The sequence below is a fragment of the Trichoderma citrinoviride genome (assembly GCF_003025115.1).
Source record: "Trichoderma citrinoviride strain TUCIM 6016 unplaced genomic scaffold BBK36scaffold_17, whole genome shotgun sequence".
Classification (NCBI taxonomy): Eukaryota; Fungi; Ascomycota; class Sordariomycetes; order Hypocreales; family Hypocreaceae; genus Trichoderma; species Trichoderma citrinoviride.
The window spans coordinates 125,439-143,325 of record NW_020194725.1 but is presented as its reverse complement, the minus strand read 5'-3'; the positions used below and the strand labels follow the sequence as shown (position 1 = coordinate 143,325).

General features: G+C 53.6%; 3 protein-coding genes across 3 annotated transcripts; 2 read left to right on the top strand and 1 right to left on the bottom strand.

Moving 5' to 3' along the window:
- Nucleotides 1–1,360: 1,360 nt before the first annotated feature.
- On the top strand, nucleotides 1,361–3,243 carry BBK36DRAFT_1144774 (hypothetical protein; the record flags this gene model as incomplete). The annotated part of the gene is made up of 9 exons (XM_024893699.1): nucleotides 1,361–1,508; nucleotides 1,603–1,628; nucleotides 1,737–1,773; nucleotides 1,846–1,916; nucleotides 2,002–2,018; nucleotides 2,091–2,247; nucleotides 2,328–2,428; nucleotides 2,529–3,042; nucleotides 3,220–3,243. 9 exons carry the CDS (start codon nucleotides 1,361–1,363, stop codon nucleotides 3,241–3,243), a joined length of 1,095 nt encoding a protein of 364 aa, XP_024745656.1.
- A 1,133-nt stretch (nucleotides 3,244–4,376) lies between these two features.
- On the bottom strand, nucleotides 4,377–6,103 carry BBK36DRAFT_1129228 (general substrate transporter; the record flags this gene model as incomplete). The annotated part of the gene is made up of 2 exons (XM_024891716.1): nucleotides 4,377–5,546; nucleotides 5,612–6,103. 2 exons carry the CDS (start codon nucleotides 6,101–6,103, stop codon nucleotides 4,377–4,379), a joined length of 1,662 nt encoding a protein of 553 aa, XP_024745655.1.
- Nucleotides 6,104–15,406: 9,303 nt separating this feature from the next.
- Nucleotides 15,407–17,141, top strand: BBK36DRAFT_1172533 (glycosyltransferase family 1 protein; the record flags this gene model as incomplete). Its single annotated transcript, XM_024895742.1, has 3 exons — nucleotides 15,407–16,050; nucleotides 16,124–16,744; nucleotides 16,865–17,141. The coding sequence occupies 3 exons, from the start codon at nucleotides 15,407–15,409 to the stop codon at nucleotides 17,139–17,141; spliced, it is 1,542 nt and encodes a 513-aa protein (XP_024745654.1).
- Between the last annotated feature and the right edge of the window lie 746 nt (nucleotides 17,142–17,887).

Below are 17,887 nucleotides of genomic sequence, written 5' to 3'. Positions count from 1 at the left end.
CAGGCATGCCACCTGCTGACTGGGGCAGGGCCTGGCAAGTATAACTGTCATTTCAAAGGCCGGGATTGGTGGAATTTCCGTATGATGGTAGCCCCCAAGGGGGAGACGACAATGGATGCGTTGCAGTGTTTAGGTGTGGGAAGAGGTAAGAAGAAGGAAAGAAAAAAAAGCCACATGAGTTGCATCAATTGTTGATATGTCTGCAACACTAGGTCCAACGGTTCTCTATGGCGGTGTCTCTCAGCCCGGCAATTTGCTCGAAACCTGGGTAGCAAACCGGCAAAGGACACGTGCCATGCCCATGTCGCCGCATGTGCTGAAGGACCTTTCGCTTTTTTATCCCCTTTCGTCCCAACGTCGCATTGCTAAACACAGTACGAGCAGGCTAGAGCTTCTAAGGCCTGTCAACACAGCATGAGGAGCCCGACTACATTATTTTGTATTAGTAAAGGTGGTAGTATTACTGGTCATCGCGCCTGTTGCCTTCTGGAGCGTGAGCGGGCGGGTTTTTCTCCCTACAAGGCAGCCTGACAGCCAAGCCAAGCCGGGGAACATGGAAAGGGTCAAGACCTCTAGCAAATGAGGCAAGGGACGGAGATACCCAGTGTCTTGGGCAAAGTCGGAAATGGCGTGCGGCATTTGACAGGCTTGTCCCTTCTCGTTGGGTCCGGCAGTCGGCATGGCCTTACCTACTCGCTTTTACCCTTTCTTTTCAATCCTTTTCTTTTGCTTTAGGGTTCGGGGGCTGAGGTGAGGGAAGTGACAGCAGAGCTTGTTATTGGGTAGCTTGAGCTTATTCTGTATGTCTCAAGTCTTGTTTTCCCTCTTTCTTTTGCTTTTGCCCCTTAGTTGTTGGTTCATGCTTGTTTAGCTGCAAGCCGTCTTTTTTGCCCCCAGGAACAGAGACTCGGTCAGAGAGACGCTATCACGATGCCTCTTTTTTCCTACTAACGATTCTTGAAGAAGCGGCGTTTCATTACCTATGACAGCCTCCGGGAACGTTTCTCAGCTGGGGAAAGGATAGCTGAGTACGGAGGTATAATACTCTGGGGATCCCCTTTTACGGCCAGAACAAAACATACGAGTAATACTGCACCCCCCTCTCACAAACTTCTGACGCTCTTACACTCTCGCTCTCCTCCCTGTTCCGGCAGTACAACATTCTTTCTGGATTTGGGAACTGCGCAGGTCTCTTTTTTTACTGCCTTAATATTACTAATGACACTGCCTTGTTGTTTTGTCTACGCTATGTGAAAAACCAAGGGGTATCCCGCCACGTCCATTTACTTCTTCTCGTCTTGTTCCCCCTTTTGGAGCACGGCGAGGTCTGAGAGAGACAGAGAGAGACAGAGAGAGAGCAATGGCGTGGGCGTACAACACGCCCGACGGCACGCCCAATAATGGACCGACCATTGCTGCCGTTGCTCTCACGGTGACAAGCTTGGCTCTCATTGCCTTGTGTCTAAGGATGTATGTCCGGACGAGGATCACAAAGGCCGTTGGTCTAGGTACGTCAGCTTAAAGGAGACCCTGGCGATCGTCATTGCAATCCTCTGGAAAGGAAGGTTTGGATCTTATGAGTACTGATTGATGGAAGCACAGACGACTGGCTGATTATTGCGAGCTGGGTATGTTGTCACTTGAACCGCTTACTTGTCCACAGCGTTTAGATGGTTTCGAGGATACTTTGTGTTGTTTCGCACTTGTTTGCTGACTTTGATAATCGTTGTGTATAGATTGGAGCCTGCGGTTACACTACAGCAACTATCGTCCGTACGTTCAACACCCCCCTCGATGATCGCTAATTAGACACGGACAGACTGCTAATTCTCTGTACGTGGACAGAAACGAAATGGGGCCTCGGGCTGATTGAGCTAGACTCTATGCCAGACGAAAACCTCCTCAACTTTGGCAAGGTAACTGACAAGTTGCTCCCTTGTCTCTTTCCTCCTTCCCATCCGTTTCCGATGACTGAACAATTCGATATGTTTTTAGACGCAGTATATCGGGGCTCCGTTGTAAGTTTGATTTTCTCGTCTCGACTCCCCCTGACGATCTTGTTGGCTCACGATTCTTTCATGTCATTCCAGCTACGTTCTCGGCATTTGGGGCTTCAAGACCAGTCTTCTCGTGTCGTACGTCCGGTTGGTGCCCGGGACGTATCGACTGATACCCATTTCGATTGCCGTCATCATTACGATGGCGCATATCGCGTTTATGCTTGTCTTTCTGTTCCTGTGCATCCCTGTAAGGTTTCTCTGACATTGCTGTTTCTGCGTTCTTTCTGTTATTGTACGGAAGAGTATGCTGATGACTTCAATACGCAGGTTAAGAAACAATGGGAGCCTCTCGTCCCCGGACACTGTGCCGATGCCGTCCCTTTCTACCTCACATTTTCATCCCTAACTATCGTCTTTGACGTTACGACGTATGTCCAATCCCCCTTTTCTCTCTAACATACATGCCATATCCGATACTCGCAACACATCACCAATCTCGAAAGAGTGATCATTAACTCATCGACCCAGGCTCGTCCTCCCCTTTCCCATCCTCCTCAAACTCCAGATGAAGATTCGCCGCAAAATCGCCCTCCTCTGCCTCTTCGCCCTCGGCCTCTTCGTAACCATTGTCCAAATCATCCGCATCCAGACTATCAGCAACCTCGCAAACTACCTCGACTCCGCCTCCGCAATCAAGTGGTCGATCGTCGAGACCGCCGTCGGCATCGTCATCGCCTGCGTCCCCACGCTCGCGCCCCTCATCACGTACTTTTCCGAGAAGACGCGCAACAGCGGCGGAGATGACAATACGAGCACCGGTGGCGGGATCGGAAGCGGAAGAAAGTCGGTGGGGAGGAATTCCACGAGATTAGGCGGCGGCGGCGAGGGGCCGTATGCGCTGCAGTCGTGGAGGGCGGCCAAAAAGAATAGGATGAGGCCCCTGGGGAGCAGCAGCGGCGGCGGTGGCTGCGGCGAGGATGATGAAGGGAATGATGGGGAGAAGAGCACGGAGAATATCTTGCGGGGAGGGCCGGTTGCGTCGGTGAGTGAGGGGAGTGTGAGCGTGATGAGTGAGGGTCGAGGGTCGAGGGGGGGGGAGGATCGTGCGGGTGGGAGCAAGATTCACGATTGATGCTGTTTTTTGGAGCATGTGATTGTTGGTTATATGGGTGCTGTTCATCACTGGAGTTGGTTGGAAACTTGTTCTATATTTATGAAGATTGTCATGTCGAGATATATGTAATAGATACCCCATCTCGGAAGTTGGATTCGAAGCTGCAACCTAGAGGAGTTGTACTTGATACATGTTCATTCATCTATCATACTGTCCAAGGAACGACATAATCTGCCTCATCATGTACTTGAATTAAGAGCCACAGGCCACATTGTATATACTCGAATTCAGAGTTACAAGCCAAAACATCTACTTTGCTCATGCATACAAGTCGTGAACCTTTACATGGAGATGAACAATCAAACCCCCCATCGGAAGCACTAGAGGCCAAATCCCCCAAAAGAAAAACATCATCCATCATCAAACAATTCAAAAAGCATGCCAGAAGAACCTGATCCATTCAGACCCCATCCCAAGCTATCCAGTCCTTGCATAGATACATCGATAAAACCATCCAACTGACCCCCATCACAGTAACATCAAATAAGCTCCCCACCCCCATACAACAAATCCAAAACTCAACCTAACATCGCCAAAACAGCACCCTTCTTACAATTCAAACGCCACATTATCATAACCACAGAAGTCTCATTCCAGAGTACCAAAAAAAAGAAAGTCAGTCTCACCTCCTCCCTCTTTTCAAACAACAATGCCGACTTGCCCCATTCGGCGATACCCCCTGGCATTGTGCATAACGCCTGCGTGCCCCATGATTGGCCGAGTCTCACCACATGGCAACAATCTCACTTCAGCTGAGCCGCAGGGTTCAAACAATGCACTGGCAGTCAAGACAATGACAAGAGGAAAGACAAAAAAGAAGAAATTGATCAAACAAGTGATCGTATTAAAAAAAGGTTATAGTAGAAAAAAGGTAGCTAATAAGGGGTTCATACGAACGCCCTCGAAAAGCGGGAAAGAAGAGCAGATTTTTTTGAATGTTGTTCACATTTGTAAGCTAGTTGTATGTCCACATCTACCGCATTACAAAAACGTCTTCACGTCGTCAAACACGTCTCGACGGACACACTCCGTAGTGGCCCTGGGTATGATTTCGTCACAAGGCTGCAGAACCTAGCCATTACCTGCAGCCGCCCACCCCCCACCGCGTTATAAAGGAAAAAGCTTTGATAAAATAAAAGGAAATAAAAGAAACAGGGCAAAAAGAAACGTCTCACGCATCCATCCGGAAGCAGGAGAGTCCTTTACACCTCAGCGGTAGGCTTCTCAAGGTACTCACCAGTGCCCATCTGAGCGGCAAAGGTGGTGGTAGGCTTCCACTTGGCGGAGGTACGGGGGCTGGACTCCTCCATCATCTTGTCGACCTGCTCGAGAGACAGGCCCTTGGTCTCGGGGATGAGGAAGTAGGAGTAGACGAAGGCGCAGGTGCAGAGGCCACCCCAGATGAAGAAGACGGACGACTTCAGGTTGCCCTTGTCAGTGCCGACCATGTAGGGGGTGATGACGGAGATGATGGTGTTCCACAGCCAGTTGGAGGCGGTGGACAGAGCGACACCACGGGATCGGATGGGCAGAGGGAAGATTTCACCAATGACGATCCAGGCACCGGGACCCCAGGTGGAGGCGAAGAAGAAGATGAAGATGGCGATGAAGGCGATCTGGGCGTTGACAGCGGGGATGTTGTCGGCCAGGTTCTGACTGGGGTCGCTGGGGTCGGGGTGGGTCTTGTTGAAGCCGACGGTGACACCGATGATGGCGACGAGGAACTGGCAGATGAGCATACCGAGGGCGCCCAAGATCAGGATGGTACGACGACCGAATCGCTCAACGGTCCAGAAGGACAGAGGAGTGGAGCAGACGTTGACCAGGGAGAAGATGAGAGAGATCAGGAACGAGTTCTTGATGGCGCCGGTAGACTGGAGGAAGGGGGTGGAGTAGTAGAAGATGAAGTTGACACCGGTCCACTGCTGCATCATCTGAAGAGAGGTACCGAGGATGGTTCGGCGCAGGTTAGACTTGCCGGTCCAGAGAGAACCCTTGAAGCAGTTGGCCCAAGAGCCGAACCAGGTGGTGGAGGGGATCAGAGCACGCTCGTACTCCTCGTTGGCGATAATCTCAGCAAGCTCGTTCTGGACATACTCGGAGTCCTCAGGCTGGCCACGAACGCGAGACAGAGAGTTGATAGCCTTCTGGATCTCGCCCTTCTTGACGAAGTAACGGGGGGAGTCGGGGAGGAAGAGCAGACCACCACCGAGGATCAGGGCCCAGGGGAACTGGATGGCGATGGGGATGCGGTAGGCACCGGTGTTGTCGAGGTCCTTGGTGCCGTAGACGACGCAAGAAGCGAGCAGGATACCGATGGTGATGCAGAACTGGTAGCCAGCGACGAGGGCACCACGAACCTTGCGGGGGCACTATTGACAAGGAGGTGTTAGAGAGGAATGCAGTAAAGAGGAGCTGTTTTGCCAAGTCAACTTACGATTTCAGACATGTACAGAATGACAATGGCGGACTCGAAGCCGACACCGAGACCGGCAATCAGACGACCGGCGACAATGGGGCCGAGGGCGTGGTTGGGAGCAGTGACCATCTGGACAACGACACCGAGCATGTAGATGAAGCAGCCGATGATGACGGTCCACTTGCGGCCAATCCAGTCGGAAACGTCACCGGCGATGAGGGCACCGAAGAAGGTACCGCAGGAGAGGATGGAGGTGATGAGGGAGGTGTGGCTGTCGCTGAGCTTGGTGGCGTTGATGCCCTCAACGGCCTTGTAGAAGATGGCAGAGCCGTTGACACCGTTGATGTATCCGGAGTCGTAACCGAAGAAGATACCACCAAAGGCAAAGGCACACATCAGGTAGGCCTTCCAGGTGATGGGAGCCTCGATGTGCTCGACATCCTGGGTGGTATGGATGCCGATGGACTGCTTGCGGCCCTCCGGGGCGTCTGCAATATGGACGTCGGCCATGGCTGCGGTCGACGCTGGGCTTGTCTTTGGTTCAGGGGACTCTTGTTGACTTGACGCGTGGGAGTGAGGATGCTGGCTGCGGGATGGCAGGAGGAAAGACGAGACCCGGGCCGAGTGAACGGAACGACTCTTTTGTTGCGTGAGACAGAGACCGACGAGGCGAGACAGGAGAAGGAGCAGAGGGGGGCGGGAGGCAGGCCGGCCTTTTTATTGTCGTGACGCCGGGACCAGCGAGCGAGTCCGTCCGTCCGTCCAGGCAGATGCAACAGCAAGAGTCAGCCGGAGGAGCGAGCGTCAAGCCATCCAGAACAGACCAGACCAGACCAGACCAGACCAGACCAGAGGCAAGCCCGAGCCCAGCGCCCAGAAGCCTCTCCATGGTCCATTGTGGAGAGACGCCGTCGATTTGGGGAAGCTGGTGCTTGGTTGTTGCACGCCCCCCTCCCCGGCCGGGCGAGAAGAACCGGGGGGGGAGGGCGTGGTACACGAAGTACCTTACCCGGGCCCCTGTACGAGGTGCTGTCGTTGGTCCATCATCAGAGTCGCAGTACGAGTAGTCTGAGTATGAGTAACACGCACAACAGCTGCAAAATTGGCGGCGCATGTTCCTGGCAGAGGTACGAGGTTTGCGGTGGAGAGGATGCGCGGGTTGGTGGAGGCGCTGGAGTGGCGCTCGGCCTCACCCACTTGCCCCCGCCAACCTTGGCTGCTAGGTACAGCTACAGGCGTCGAGTATTCTCCTAGCCCGGCGCCGCATCCCGCCTAGCGTTTGGCCAGCGTTCGGGTCTGGCCTAGCGCTCGGCGTGCTGGAAGCTTAGGGCCTCACAGGGGCAGCAAGACCGCTAGCCAGAGGCCCTGAGCCGGCGCTGCAGTGGATGAGTGGCTTGAGGCCGGTACCGGTACGCAGCCGGCAGAGATTGGGGTGAGCCTGTGCTCGACGCTTACTGGCAAAATTTTGCAGTGGCAATGCGCGTATCTCGTGCAGTGCAGCTCCGCGCCATAGCCACTCGTCGATCGATTCGCGGCATTCTCCGTGCGCTGCCTCACCTCACGGCTATTGGATTTCGGCTTTGATGAGACGTTCTGGCCTGTTCATGCGATGGTCACGCGCGCAGGCAGCGATTGGGGCCAGCGAAATGCGAGACAACCTGCAACAACAGCAGCGGCGGCGTGTTTCTGTCGGTACATCCCGTCCATCAGTGATATTTTCTCGCTTCAAAGTGAGCACAGCCAGGGCAAGCAGCGGGGAGAGGGCACAGGTGAGGTCTGGTGCTGGTACCGGTACCTCGCACTAGCCATTGCAGGCAGAAGAACAGGGGCCAACAAAACAGCACCTCACCTCACCTGCACCAACAGAACGACGAGCTGAGCCACAGGGACACCAGCGACTCGCACTCCAAAAAGGGGCCCGGGGTGGGTGTGGCGCGCACGCGAGCGCAGGCATTAGGGAGGGCGCTAGACCGGGATCAGGCTAGGGGCCGCCAAAGGAGATTGAGGGGGGCCCCTGGCCTCTGCAGCTCGTCTCCCCGTCGTCCATTCACTGCGAGATGCTCACAATGGCTTCCTCTGCGCGGCCTCAGACGCGTCTGGGGAAGCCCGCATGGGGATTTGCGGGGCCCGGAGGCTGCTGAGCTACGAGGTAACGCCGACGCAGCCCAAAGAGCGCCGGCGCAGCTGATTGGGCCGGTGCGAGGACCCCTAGCCAGGCGAGGCAGAGAAGCGCCGAGAAGGGCCGGTTGGTCCCTCGTTTGCGGGCATCTGCTGGCGGTGGTTTTCTGGTGTCCAGAGGGCGAATTGACTTTGCTCATGACACATGAATCCGAGCCGGTCAGAACCTTGGCACGAAGCAGCAGGATTGGTGGCTGCTTGGAAATTGGAGAGCGCCCAAAACACCAATGATCGAATCTCACGATGCCATCGCCAGCCTCGATGCAAACTCACATGCCATATGTACAGGTGGAGCCGCCAGCTCGGGCACTAGCGTCGATGGCTCTTGCACTTTTCTTGTGCATGCAACCTGGAGGGCTAGGCTCCGTTATGGAAGTCGCTATGGAACTTCTGTCCACATCCCGCAGCGAAGTGGTTGCCGTTGCGTGCACTTTCCTGTGGCCGCTGGCCCTCCAATTGGACGATACAAGCACCTGCTTGCTCTTTCCCTGTAATTACAAGTACCTTACCTGATCAACCGATGTACAGCAAGTACCGGATTATCTGATCCGGCCCCGAGGAGCAACTGTCGTGAGCCTCCTGTCGATCATGCTACTGCTACTGCTACCTTCAGGTCACCGGTAGCATGATTCCATCCATATCGTGTCACGTTGGCAAAGCATCCCTGGGAGACGAAAGCGAAAAAGAGTCCTCGTGAGAAACAGCCCGAAAAGTCAAAACAAGCTCCGCGACCATTCGCCCACAAGCTCCGCCTCCGGTGTGTTGCCCAACAGACCGACCGGTCGCTGCATACGGCGTGTGGACTCCAAGAGCAGCCAACCGTCACTCCATCGCGGCCATACGAGCATCATGACACGACGGTGACAGTCAGAGGCAGTGGCCAAAGGGACAGAATTGGTCCGTTGCGGCGCCGCCTCCCCCGTACTTGCTCCCTGGCACTCTATTTTTTTCCCCATGGGCCTTGTGCTGACACTCGGCTTAGGTCGTGGGGGAGCGACCAGGGGCTGCGAAAGCTGGAGAATGACCGCCGGCGCTGCCTCCCAAAGGGCATTTTTCGGTCATACTCAACGGCGCTATTCCACCTTTTTTTTCCTGCTCTCCATGGGGTCTGTCGTGTTGTCTTTTTTGGGTGGATGGGAGGGGCGTCTCTTTCAGCCCCCAGCTGCAGCTTTTCTCCAACGGCCGGCTTCACTTTTTCCCACTTGCTGCCCATCGAGCTGTGTCCCTGGGATTGTAATTGACCGAGCGCGGGACGGCTTGGCGACCAATTGCGCATCGTGCAAATCTGCAATCCGGGGTCAGTGACTGCTGCTAGCAGCGTTAGCAAAGCGCTGTCAAGTCGCTGTGACCACCAAAAGGGCGCCCGGTCAGCAATGGCCATTTTCAGCGGCAATACGCGGACGGTTTTACAAGTCATGCGCCCAGGGCCGTCGCCGTTCTCGTGCAGCATCTGGTCTTTCAAGTTCTGTTGTCCGCATCACATCACGTCACGGGCGCCTCTTCGGCCGTTTGCCGGGTTCGCTAGTGCTGGTCCTTGCTGTTGGTAAGGATCTGGCTACTACGACTATACTATGGATTGGCATGGCTTAGCATCGTATCGAACGAATAATACCACGCCTGCAGCATGGACTCGAGCATCGCCAAACGCCCTCGTCACCCCATCTGGCTCCGCGCCCATGGCTGGCCTCGATCGGATCATGCCTCGCCGCATGCCGCCTAGCCCGCGCATGCAAGATATTGACTACTGCTGCTCTATGCCATTGCTTGATCAATCCTCACACACCGGCCACACACGGTTGGATTCATAACGTGACAGGATGCCGGCCCACGCCAAGATCTGCCCAAGAGCGAGGCTGAAGACGGGATGCTACTGCATCTCGCGACGAGAGACGTCTGGTCTAAATGCTGGAGTCGACTCGGATCTCTCTGGCCGAAACATATACATATGGGCCCAAGGTTACGAGTCACCGAATTGATCATGGCGTTTCATGACTTCACCATCCCGTCTGGCGTCGAGCCGCAAGCTTTCAGCTCGTCCTGGAATGGCAACAGCAATGCAAGACATCCGCATGATAGCCTTTTCGGCCGTATTACTATTATCTGACTAGAGATTGATCATTTTGCTTTACGTCGAAGGCGACCAACAACCCGGAGCCTTTGCCTCGCTGACCTACCGTCGCTGTCTCTACTATCGGTTCGGGCCAACATCAGAGATCAAGCACAGCTAGCCCTAGGCACATGCCACATCGTCGCTCAGCTGCTTGTCATCGACTCTCTCGCCTGACTGACTAACGACTCCTCCTCATAACAGGGCGAACCCAACGCTCGGGCACCCCCCTTGGACGCACTCCGGTACGCTAGCATAACCATGCACGTCTCCGGACCGAACACTCTCCTCCACAGGGTACGCCACAATGCGGAGCTGGTCTGCAAATTTCAGGTCACGTTAGTAGTAACATTACGAGGTACCAAGGGCAGAAGAGAAAAAAAAATCCTTCTTTCCACGTACACGGGACTCTGTCGCTGCTCTAGGGAAGATTCCCGGAGCACAGGCCATATCTAGCTGAGAGGCAAAAATCCTTCAGCCGCGTCGCCTTGCCATGCCGGATGCGCTGATTGGCCAGCCTGCATGTATCGGTTCGCACCGAGGCAGACATTGGCTGACTGGCCGACACATGCCGGGCCTGTTTTCCAGACCAGGTCCAGGCGCTAGATCGAGACCGAACGCTGCCCCGTATTTGCTCATCTGATTAAAGTACGGGGGACAGGGGACGATGGGGCACTTAGAAGGGGTAGGGAAAAAATTTTGGTTCTCTCATCACGGGACCAATATTCCATGACACACACAGTGGTCAGGGGCCAAGGTGAGGCATAGAATTTTCAGCCCGGGAGAGCGTATACTCGTACAGCGCTCTGCACTTGGACGGGAATCGCCATCCAGCCAGCAGATCCGGCTCAGTAGCCGAACCACGGGATTGAGTGCTGGCTTTCCTTGCCTTGTTCCATGGCTGCTCGCTGGTAATGATGTTCGTCTGTGATTGCGGTGGCCCCATGGCTGTTTACCTCGTGGCAATGTGGCTTGCCGTTTAGCTGCATTCGGAGAGAGACTCCTTTTGGTACTACTAACATGCAGCCGTCTTACAGAACCCCCAGGAGGAGGCCGTCGAGAAGGACCGCAAAGGTCGCAGTCGCAATTCATACGAAAAGATGAACTCGTACGAGCACCGGCACCAGCAACTCAGAAGCCAAGGCTAACTGTCGTGACTCTTCCCCAAGCAAGAAAGCAAGCAAGCATGGCAGTCGGCATTCCGGCGCAGACATCAACCGTGCCTCCAAAGCAACCGATTTTCACAGAAGCCGCCGACAGCTGATACTAGTCGTGCTCATCGTTTACAACTGTACTCCGTACTCCGTACTGTCATGCTCGTATGCCTCCCTCGTCGTCGTCGCTATAGGTACTTGGTACCTGCTCTATTATGCAGTATCCGCCGAACCTGCTACACTATGGAGAAAAAGGCCGAGCACCGGCAGCAGCTCGCGGAGTGCCCTCGGTCATATATACGTACTATTTACGACATGTTCCGTCTACCAACGCACAACAAAGGAGAGTCCCACTCTGATCCCAACCCCATGGGCAGCAGAAGACGATGAAGAAGAAAAGAAGCGGCCCGACGAGCAGCGGGTAAGCGTCCGCAGAGCAACCTCGCAGAAAGGGATGCTGAATGGCCGAGACGCCCCGAGGAAGGTGGGTTGGCGTTTTGTCGTTCCGCCCTGTCAGTTCTATTGTGTCTGTCATGCCTGCTTCAGGCCAATATCGGTTTGCTTTGAACCAACCTCGAGAGGAGAAGCGCGGAGCAGGATCGCGATGGCTATCGATTGATGGGACAGCGGGCGGTGGATCGTTGCGCTTCGCCTTGATCGGGGGTGGCGACCCGATGCTGCATCGCCAGATGTTGGTGTCCCTGAAACTACCACCCATTCCACGCACCAGCCTGCTGTTGCGCCTAATGCTGCAAGCAATGCTGGGCTATTTGGACTGCATGTCTACCGAAGAGACGATGGCCGGCCAGCCTGTGTATTGACCCGGTTCCGGACTCCCAGTAGGACTGCTTCTCTCACGTATTGCAGTCCAAATCTCCCAGTCCTGCAATGCGCGTGAGGGACTTGGTACGGACATGGGTTCTTTTGCTCGGTTGGCCGAATCCTCGCACACCATCAATCACGTTGCTGTTCCAACCCAAACGTGCGCGGATGTGACACTAACTGCAGGATGAATCCTATCTTGCTGTTTCTACAGGCTGTAGCACATGTTGACTTTATCAGTACTGCCTGATGAGATACACTAGTTGCTCCTGTCACAGGCTGATCTACCGCGTTTCTTGAGAGGATGGTAGACAAAGCAATCTCTGTCGCATAAAATGTTCCGTATGAGCGAACTTCTCACGGCTCGAATACTACCTCGCCTTCAACCAAACAAAACTCCGTGCTGGTACTGGATCCCACCACCAAAAGTAAGGATGAACGAGATACGACTACTACTACCTTACATACCATCAATATTCGATGTAGCAGCGGGAGCTTGTCCACCGACTAGACTGTCTGATGCATGTATGTAGTAGTAGTTTTGACAGGCCGGCGGGCTTTGGCGACAAGCGACACACACGTTACGGAGAAAAAAGAAGCTAGACACGCAAGGCCGCAAGGTAGCAGTTGCAGGCCAGGGTGAGGGTTACACTCTTTTCATCTACTCAGCGTGCTGCGGTGAAATTCAACTTTCCTTGCCCTTGCCACTTCTTACTTCGTACTTGTCTTACAAGTTGGAGGGAGGGAAGATGTACATACACTCCCCCCCCCCCCCCCCAGTCAACCCCCCAATGCTACGTGCGGTTGACATGTGTTACACATACCAACTTTGGTATAATGTGACCGACCTGAAGGAACTCGGATGAGAAGCCGCTCTTTGGGATCTGCAGGTTGGGGTGCCATTGATTCTGGAGACTTGGTGCTTCTGCATGTGCAAGTAGTATGCATGTCCTCATAGCTCCCATTCGCGTTGCTCGTTTGATTGAAGGTGCGAGAGTGTGTGTGCCAATAATATGCGGGAGCGGCCTTGAGTGAGCCCGGCGGATCTATTGGTCCCTACTTTGTAGCAAGTGGCATGATGTTTGAAGTTTTATATTGGCCGGTGTCGACAGGGATTCTTGTGATGGGTGTTTTTGGGGTAGGAAGCACATGTTAGTACTACTAGTAGTGTGTAAGTGCTTTGGAGAGCTGCCAGTGGTTGAGGGGACGGCGATGGGATGGACCCTGAGCGTCGATCCTTCATTTGGGGTTTTGGATTTTTGGGCCAGTGAGATGGAGAGTTGGGGAATTTGGCATGTGAGTTGAGGGGAGTGGGTTGCTTGGTGTTACGAGAGGTTGAGTCATGTGGAGGTTTGGGATGAGGATTGACAGCGCTTTGGGTGAATGAGAGACGAGAACTATTAGTTGTATACGGAATGTAGCCGATGATGGGTGGACGGAGGTTTGAGTCCTGGAATAGGCAATAGATGGACCTGGCTCTTTGTGAGGCAGGATTATTACCACTTTATCTGTTTTGCTGGGGGCCGAACAATATTTGTGAGATTAGACTCCTTTGTGATATGTCTGTCTACCTCTGTCTAATCGGCCAGAAAGCGATTGGGTGATATGGGTGTAAATTGTGTGAGATTTGATTCTGTGAGACATGCATGGCTTTAATACGACTACCTTACAGACATACATACGGGAGAAAGAGTGGAGAGGGGGATCAATGTGTTGAGATATAGTTATCTATTCCGGGAAATGCGGGATGCACCCGCGCGGTCAAACCGCCGGGAGGGAATTTGGCCTATCTTGCATACGATATCGCGTTTGTGGTACGGAGTATTATGACATGGATGTAGGATGGCACGGCGTGCGTGCGTGTGTGCGCTGTGTGTGACAACCTCAAGTTACGTGGTACCTTGAGCTGCGGAACGGAACGCGCGGAAAGCGTACATACATGTTCTCTTTATGGGAAAAAGGTGCGGGAAAACGGGAAAAGGCATAGGCGAGAGGCCGGCGCTGGGGGTGGGATCTTAGATTTGGTTTTGATGCTTAATTGGGAGGTTCTTTGCTGGAGTTCTTGTATTATTTAGTTGGTGCTGCTGAGGATGTTTAGGGTGAGTATTTAAAGGGGATATGGGTGTTTTGGATGTTGGTGTTTTGAAGAATTTATATGTGTGTGCTTTGTATAAGTCTGAATTGGCTGTTTGGGTATTGGGTAGTGGGGTATTGTAAGTCGTCTTGTCCCGGCTTATGACTTGGTTATGTGTTAATAGCCAACGCTTTTCTACATGTACACGGTCCCGGATGTGATTGCTGTGTTGAATTCGAACCATAAGCCCTTGTCGCTTTAATCAGGCAGAAGGAAATCCAGCTCCTGTTCAAGGCTGAGGAACCAACGCAAGTGGTAAGACAACCCGACAATATAAAATCAGCTCGGGCTTTTTGTTGTTCAATGCTTGTTGACCAAAATGTCCTTCACTCGAGTGTTGATTCTCGTTGATTACTATCGATGGGTGGTGGTTCATGCAGCGCTTCAAGCTACCCTATAACTGAGTTGGCATATCAAGTGAAAAAGGGAGTGAATATATGCTCATTCTACGAGAAACAGAAGAATACAAGAAGACTAGAATGATATAGCACTAGTATCAGATAGTAGAACTAAAAATTGAAAATACAATCATACGAGACTGGAAAGCCAAGCTGAAGCTACCTCATCACCAGAACCGGGCTCAATCCGTGTTTGAGCCATCATCCATTTGACATCTATTTTCGTCGCGGGGTCATGAGCAAGATCCATGGCAGCCCTGCCGACAGCCGAATACTAGGTCAACAAGGCACGCTCTCCAATCTTCAACAAATCAGCTACCGACGCGTAGCTCTTGCAAATAGCAACGACCGCTTTAGTAGGGCCCGTTGCGCTGACAGCAGCTATCGATGGTCTTATGGGGAATGTCACCCATCATACAATCGTACAGTCACCACGATGCCGAACTACGCGGGATTGCTGACACGAGAAACGCGTGCTGGAGGCGTTGGACGACGAGCTAGTTTCTGACGTCGAGAACCCGACTGGACAAGAGGGGATTCTATCTATGTTTCTGGTGCTTTTCGCATCCGTTGGTGAGATGAACTGCGGGCCTAAATTCTGTTTACCGAAGATGTGAGCTGAGACCTGAGGAGTTGTGGGGTTTGATCGCCAAGTTGCAACTTACTCGCGTTATCACTCTCTTACGTTACTAGCCAGATGAATGCTAATTCGTACATTAGGCAGCATTCCAAGATACAGGTAGATGCGAGATAGTCTATATTAAGACTGGATACAATCGAAGTTTTCAATTCGACCCCGCTGCGATCCTTCAGGGCGCCATTGAGCTGTGGAACAGGAGATGCAAGGATAAGACATGCCGTCTTTTCAGCTGGTACAGGTATCTCGGGCGTCAATGATATTAATAGAGAGCGTGGCTGTCGCTACTTATTGCTTATGTCGACCGCCAAACCTCCGCGAGCGCGGGTGTCGACGTACAACTGCTAGCGACTGTGATACTCCGTAGCCGCCCGTTGTTGGAAATGTTTCGGCGAGCATTGCTTGTTCTCGCCATCCTCGGCGCACTCGTTGCGGTCTTTCTAGCCAGACAGCCGACCCAAGAGGAACAAGTTCTCATCAGCGGCCGCAATAACACGGTCCTCTTCATCACCGACAGCCATCATGGGCTCTGCAACGCGCATCTCGCCACGGTTTCGGCCCTGATAGAGAACCACCCGTCCCTCGAGGTGCACTACGCCTCCTTCTCCGGCATAGCACCGGACATTGAGCGCATCACGGGGATTGCTCAGGCGGCGGCGAACCCGAGAGCCAAGATCCACTGGCACCAGTTCGATGGGCCGAGCCTTGTGGACGAGATCAGCCTCGTGGGCGGGGTGCAAGGGATTGTGACTCCGCCGGGGCTGGCCGGGCTCAAGCCGTTTGTGGACATGGTGTTTTTCGTCATGACGGCGTGGTCGAACGAGGCTCACCTGAGCCTGTACCAGCAGACGGCGGACTTGATTCGGGAGGTTGATCCGGCGGTTGTGGTGCTGGATTCGCTGTTCCGGCCGGCCTTGGATGCTGCGGCGAATCTGAACCGGACGCGTGCTTATATCACGCCCAATGCGTTGACGGACCTTTTGGCTCCTCTGCAGCCCAAGGGAGAGCTCTTCTGGAAGTATCCAGGGTGAGTTGTTGTGGTCCAACCCAGAGACCTAGTAGATTGTATGAAGAGATGCTGACCGTGCTGGGACACCAAGAATCGCTTCGGGACTGCCTTTCCCAGTCCCCTGGAAAGACATCCCGAACAACATATACCAGCAGGTGTATTTCATCATCAAGTTCTTGACGGCGCCGGCCATCAAGAACAAGCGCTCCTGGCTCGAGCAGCATGGAATCTCGAACGCCGTGAATCTCTTCGAGATGTACCGGAAAGACGTGCCGTGGATCGCCATGAGCTATCCCGAGGCAGGCTTTCCGATCGAGGTCATCCCTGAAAACTTTCGCATCGCTGGTCCTCTGGTGTTGGACGTTGCTCCGGCCGAGACGCAGAGCGCCGAATTGGCTGCCTGGGTCAAGAAGGCGCCTACAATTCTCGTCAATTTGGGGAGTGCCTTCAAGTACGACGAGTCGAGGGCTGTGATCATGGCGGAGGCGATTGCTGCTGTCTTGAATGCTTCTGACGCCCAGATACTGTGGAAGATGCGCAAGACGGATGAGTATGGGGACGACTTTATGGGGCCGGTGAGGAAGTATGTCGAAGCTGGGAGGCTACGGCTGGAGAAGTGGCTCGAGGTCGATCCGATGTCTCTGTATAAAACGGGGGATATTGCGGTGTCAGTGCATCATGGAGGTGCCAACTGCTTCTACGAGGCCGTCCTGTGAGTTGGCATTCTTGTCTTTCTTGTTTGCACTATCCTCTTTCTCCCCAAATTCCCCTATTCCCTCACCATCAGCTTGTCCGATAATGGACTCTGCTAACATGGCTTCAAACCAAACAGCGCCGGCGTCCCGAGCGTCGTTCTCCCGCTCTGGGCAGACCATTACAACTACGCACAGACGGCCGAGTATCTGGGCGTTGGCATCTGGCCCAACCAGACGTTGGCGCCGGACTGGGAGGCAGCGGGCCTGGCCGAGGCATTCCTGGAGACGCTGAGGGGCAACAGGAGCGTGACCATGCGGGAGAATGCCAAGGCTCTTGCGCGCAAGGGCGAGGAATATGGGGGCCGGAAGCTGGCTGCTCGGCTGGTTGCTGAGATGGCGGCAGGGGAGTGGTGATGGCTGTTGTTTGGTTGTTTTGGTTGCTTGGGCACTTGGAGAGAGGCCGGCGCACACAGATCGTAAATGTTGGAGGCATTTGAGATGGAGCACCTGATAGCGGGATTTGACTTGGATGTCCCAAGTGAATGTACAATGCGGAGGTTTGGTTGATGGGTTAGCGTGTAAGTGGATGGGTCAGGCGAGATGGGATGCGTGTGGGGTAACAAGCTTTTGGGGTAGAGGGACGAATAGATTGGAGAACGAGTTGAGGTGCCATCTTGCTTTTGGGGACGATGAAGTATGAGGGGCGGCTGTTGCGTAACTATGAGGATGAAACGGGCGCCATTCAGCTGCGGCTGGGGAGGATGGAGTTTTGTGGGTGCAGCTTGTCGAAGTATTCACAGTGCATAGATGGATCTGATATGCGTGGCTCTGGCTCTCTCATAAGCCGTTTTTTGGTGTTTATTCTTTGCTTTTCAGAGAGTAGTAAGTTCGTTTATGTGAAGTTGTCGCATCGGACGAGTTTGCGGTGTGGTTATGAGAAGAAATAGCGGTGGGAAATGGATGAACACGATAATGAGCTTTCAAGTACAATAGCGCGGGATTTTGACTGAAAAGACTTCTCAAGGAAACGACACTGTAAGAAGCTTTTCGTTTATCCTTAGGGGACTTGGCGCTTGGCAAGAGTTGTTTCTTTAAACCAATCTCAACTCGTAGGCTGGACAACTTGACTATCACGCCTCAAGCTGTGTTGTAGATAGCAT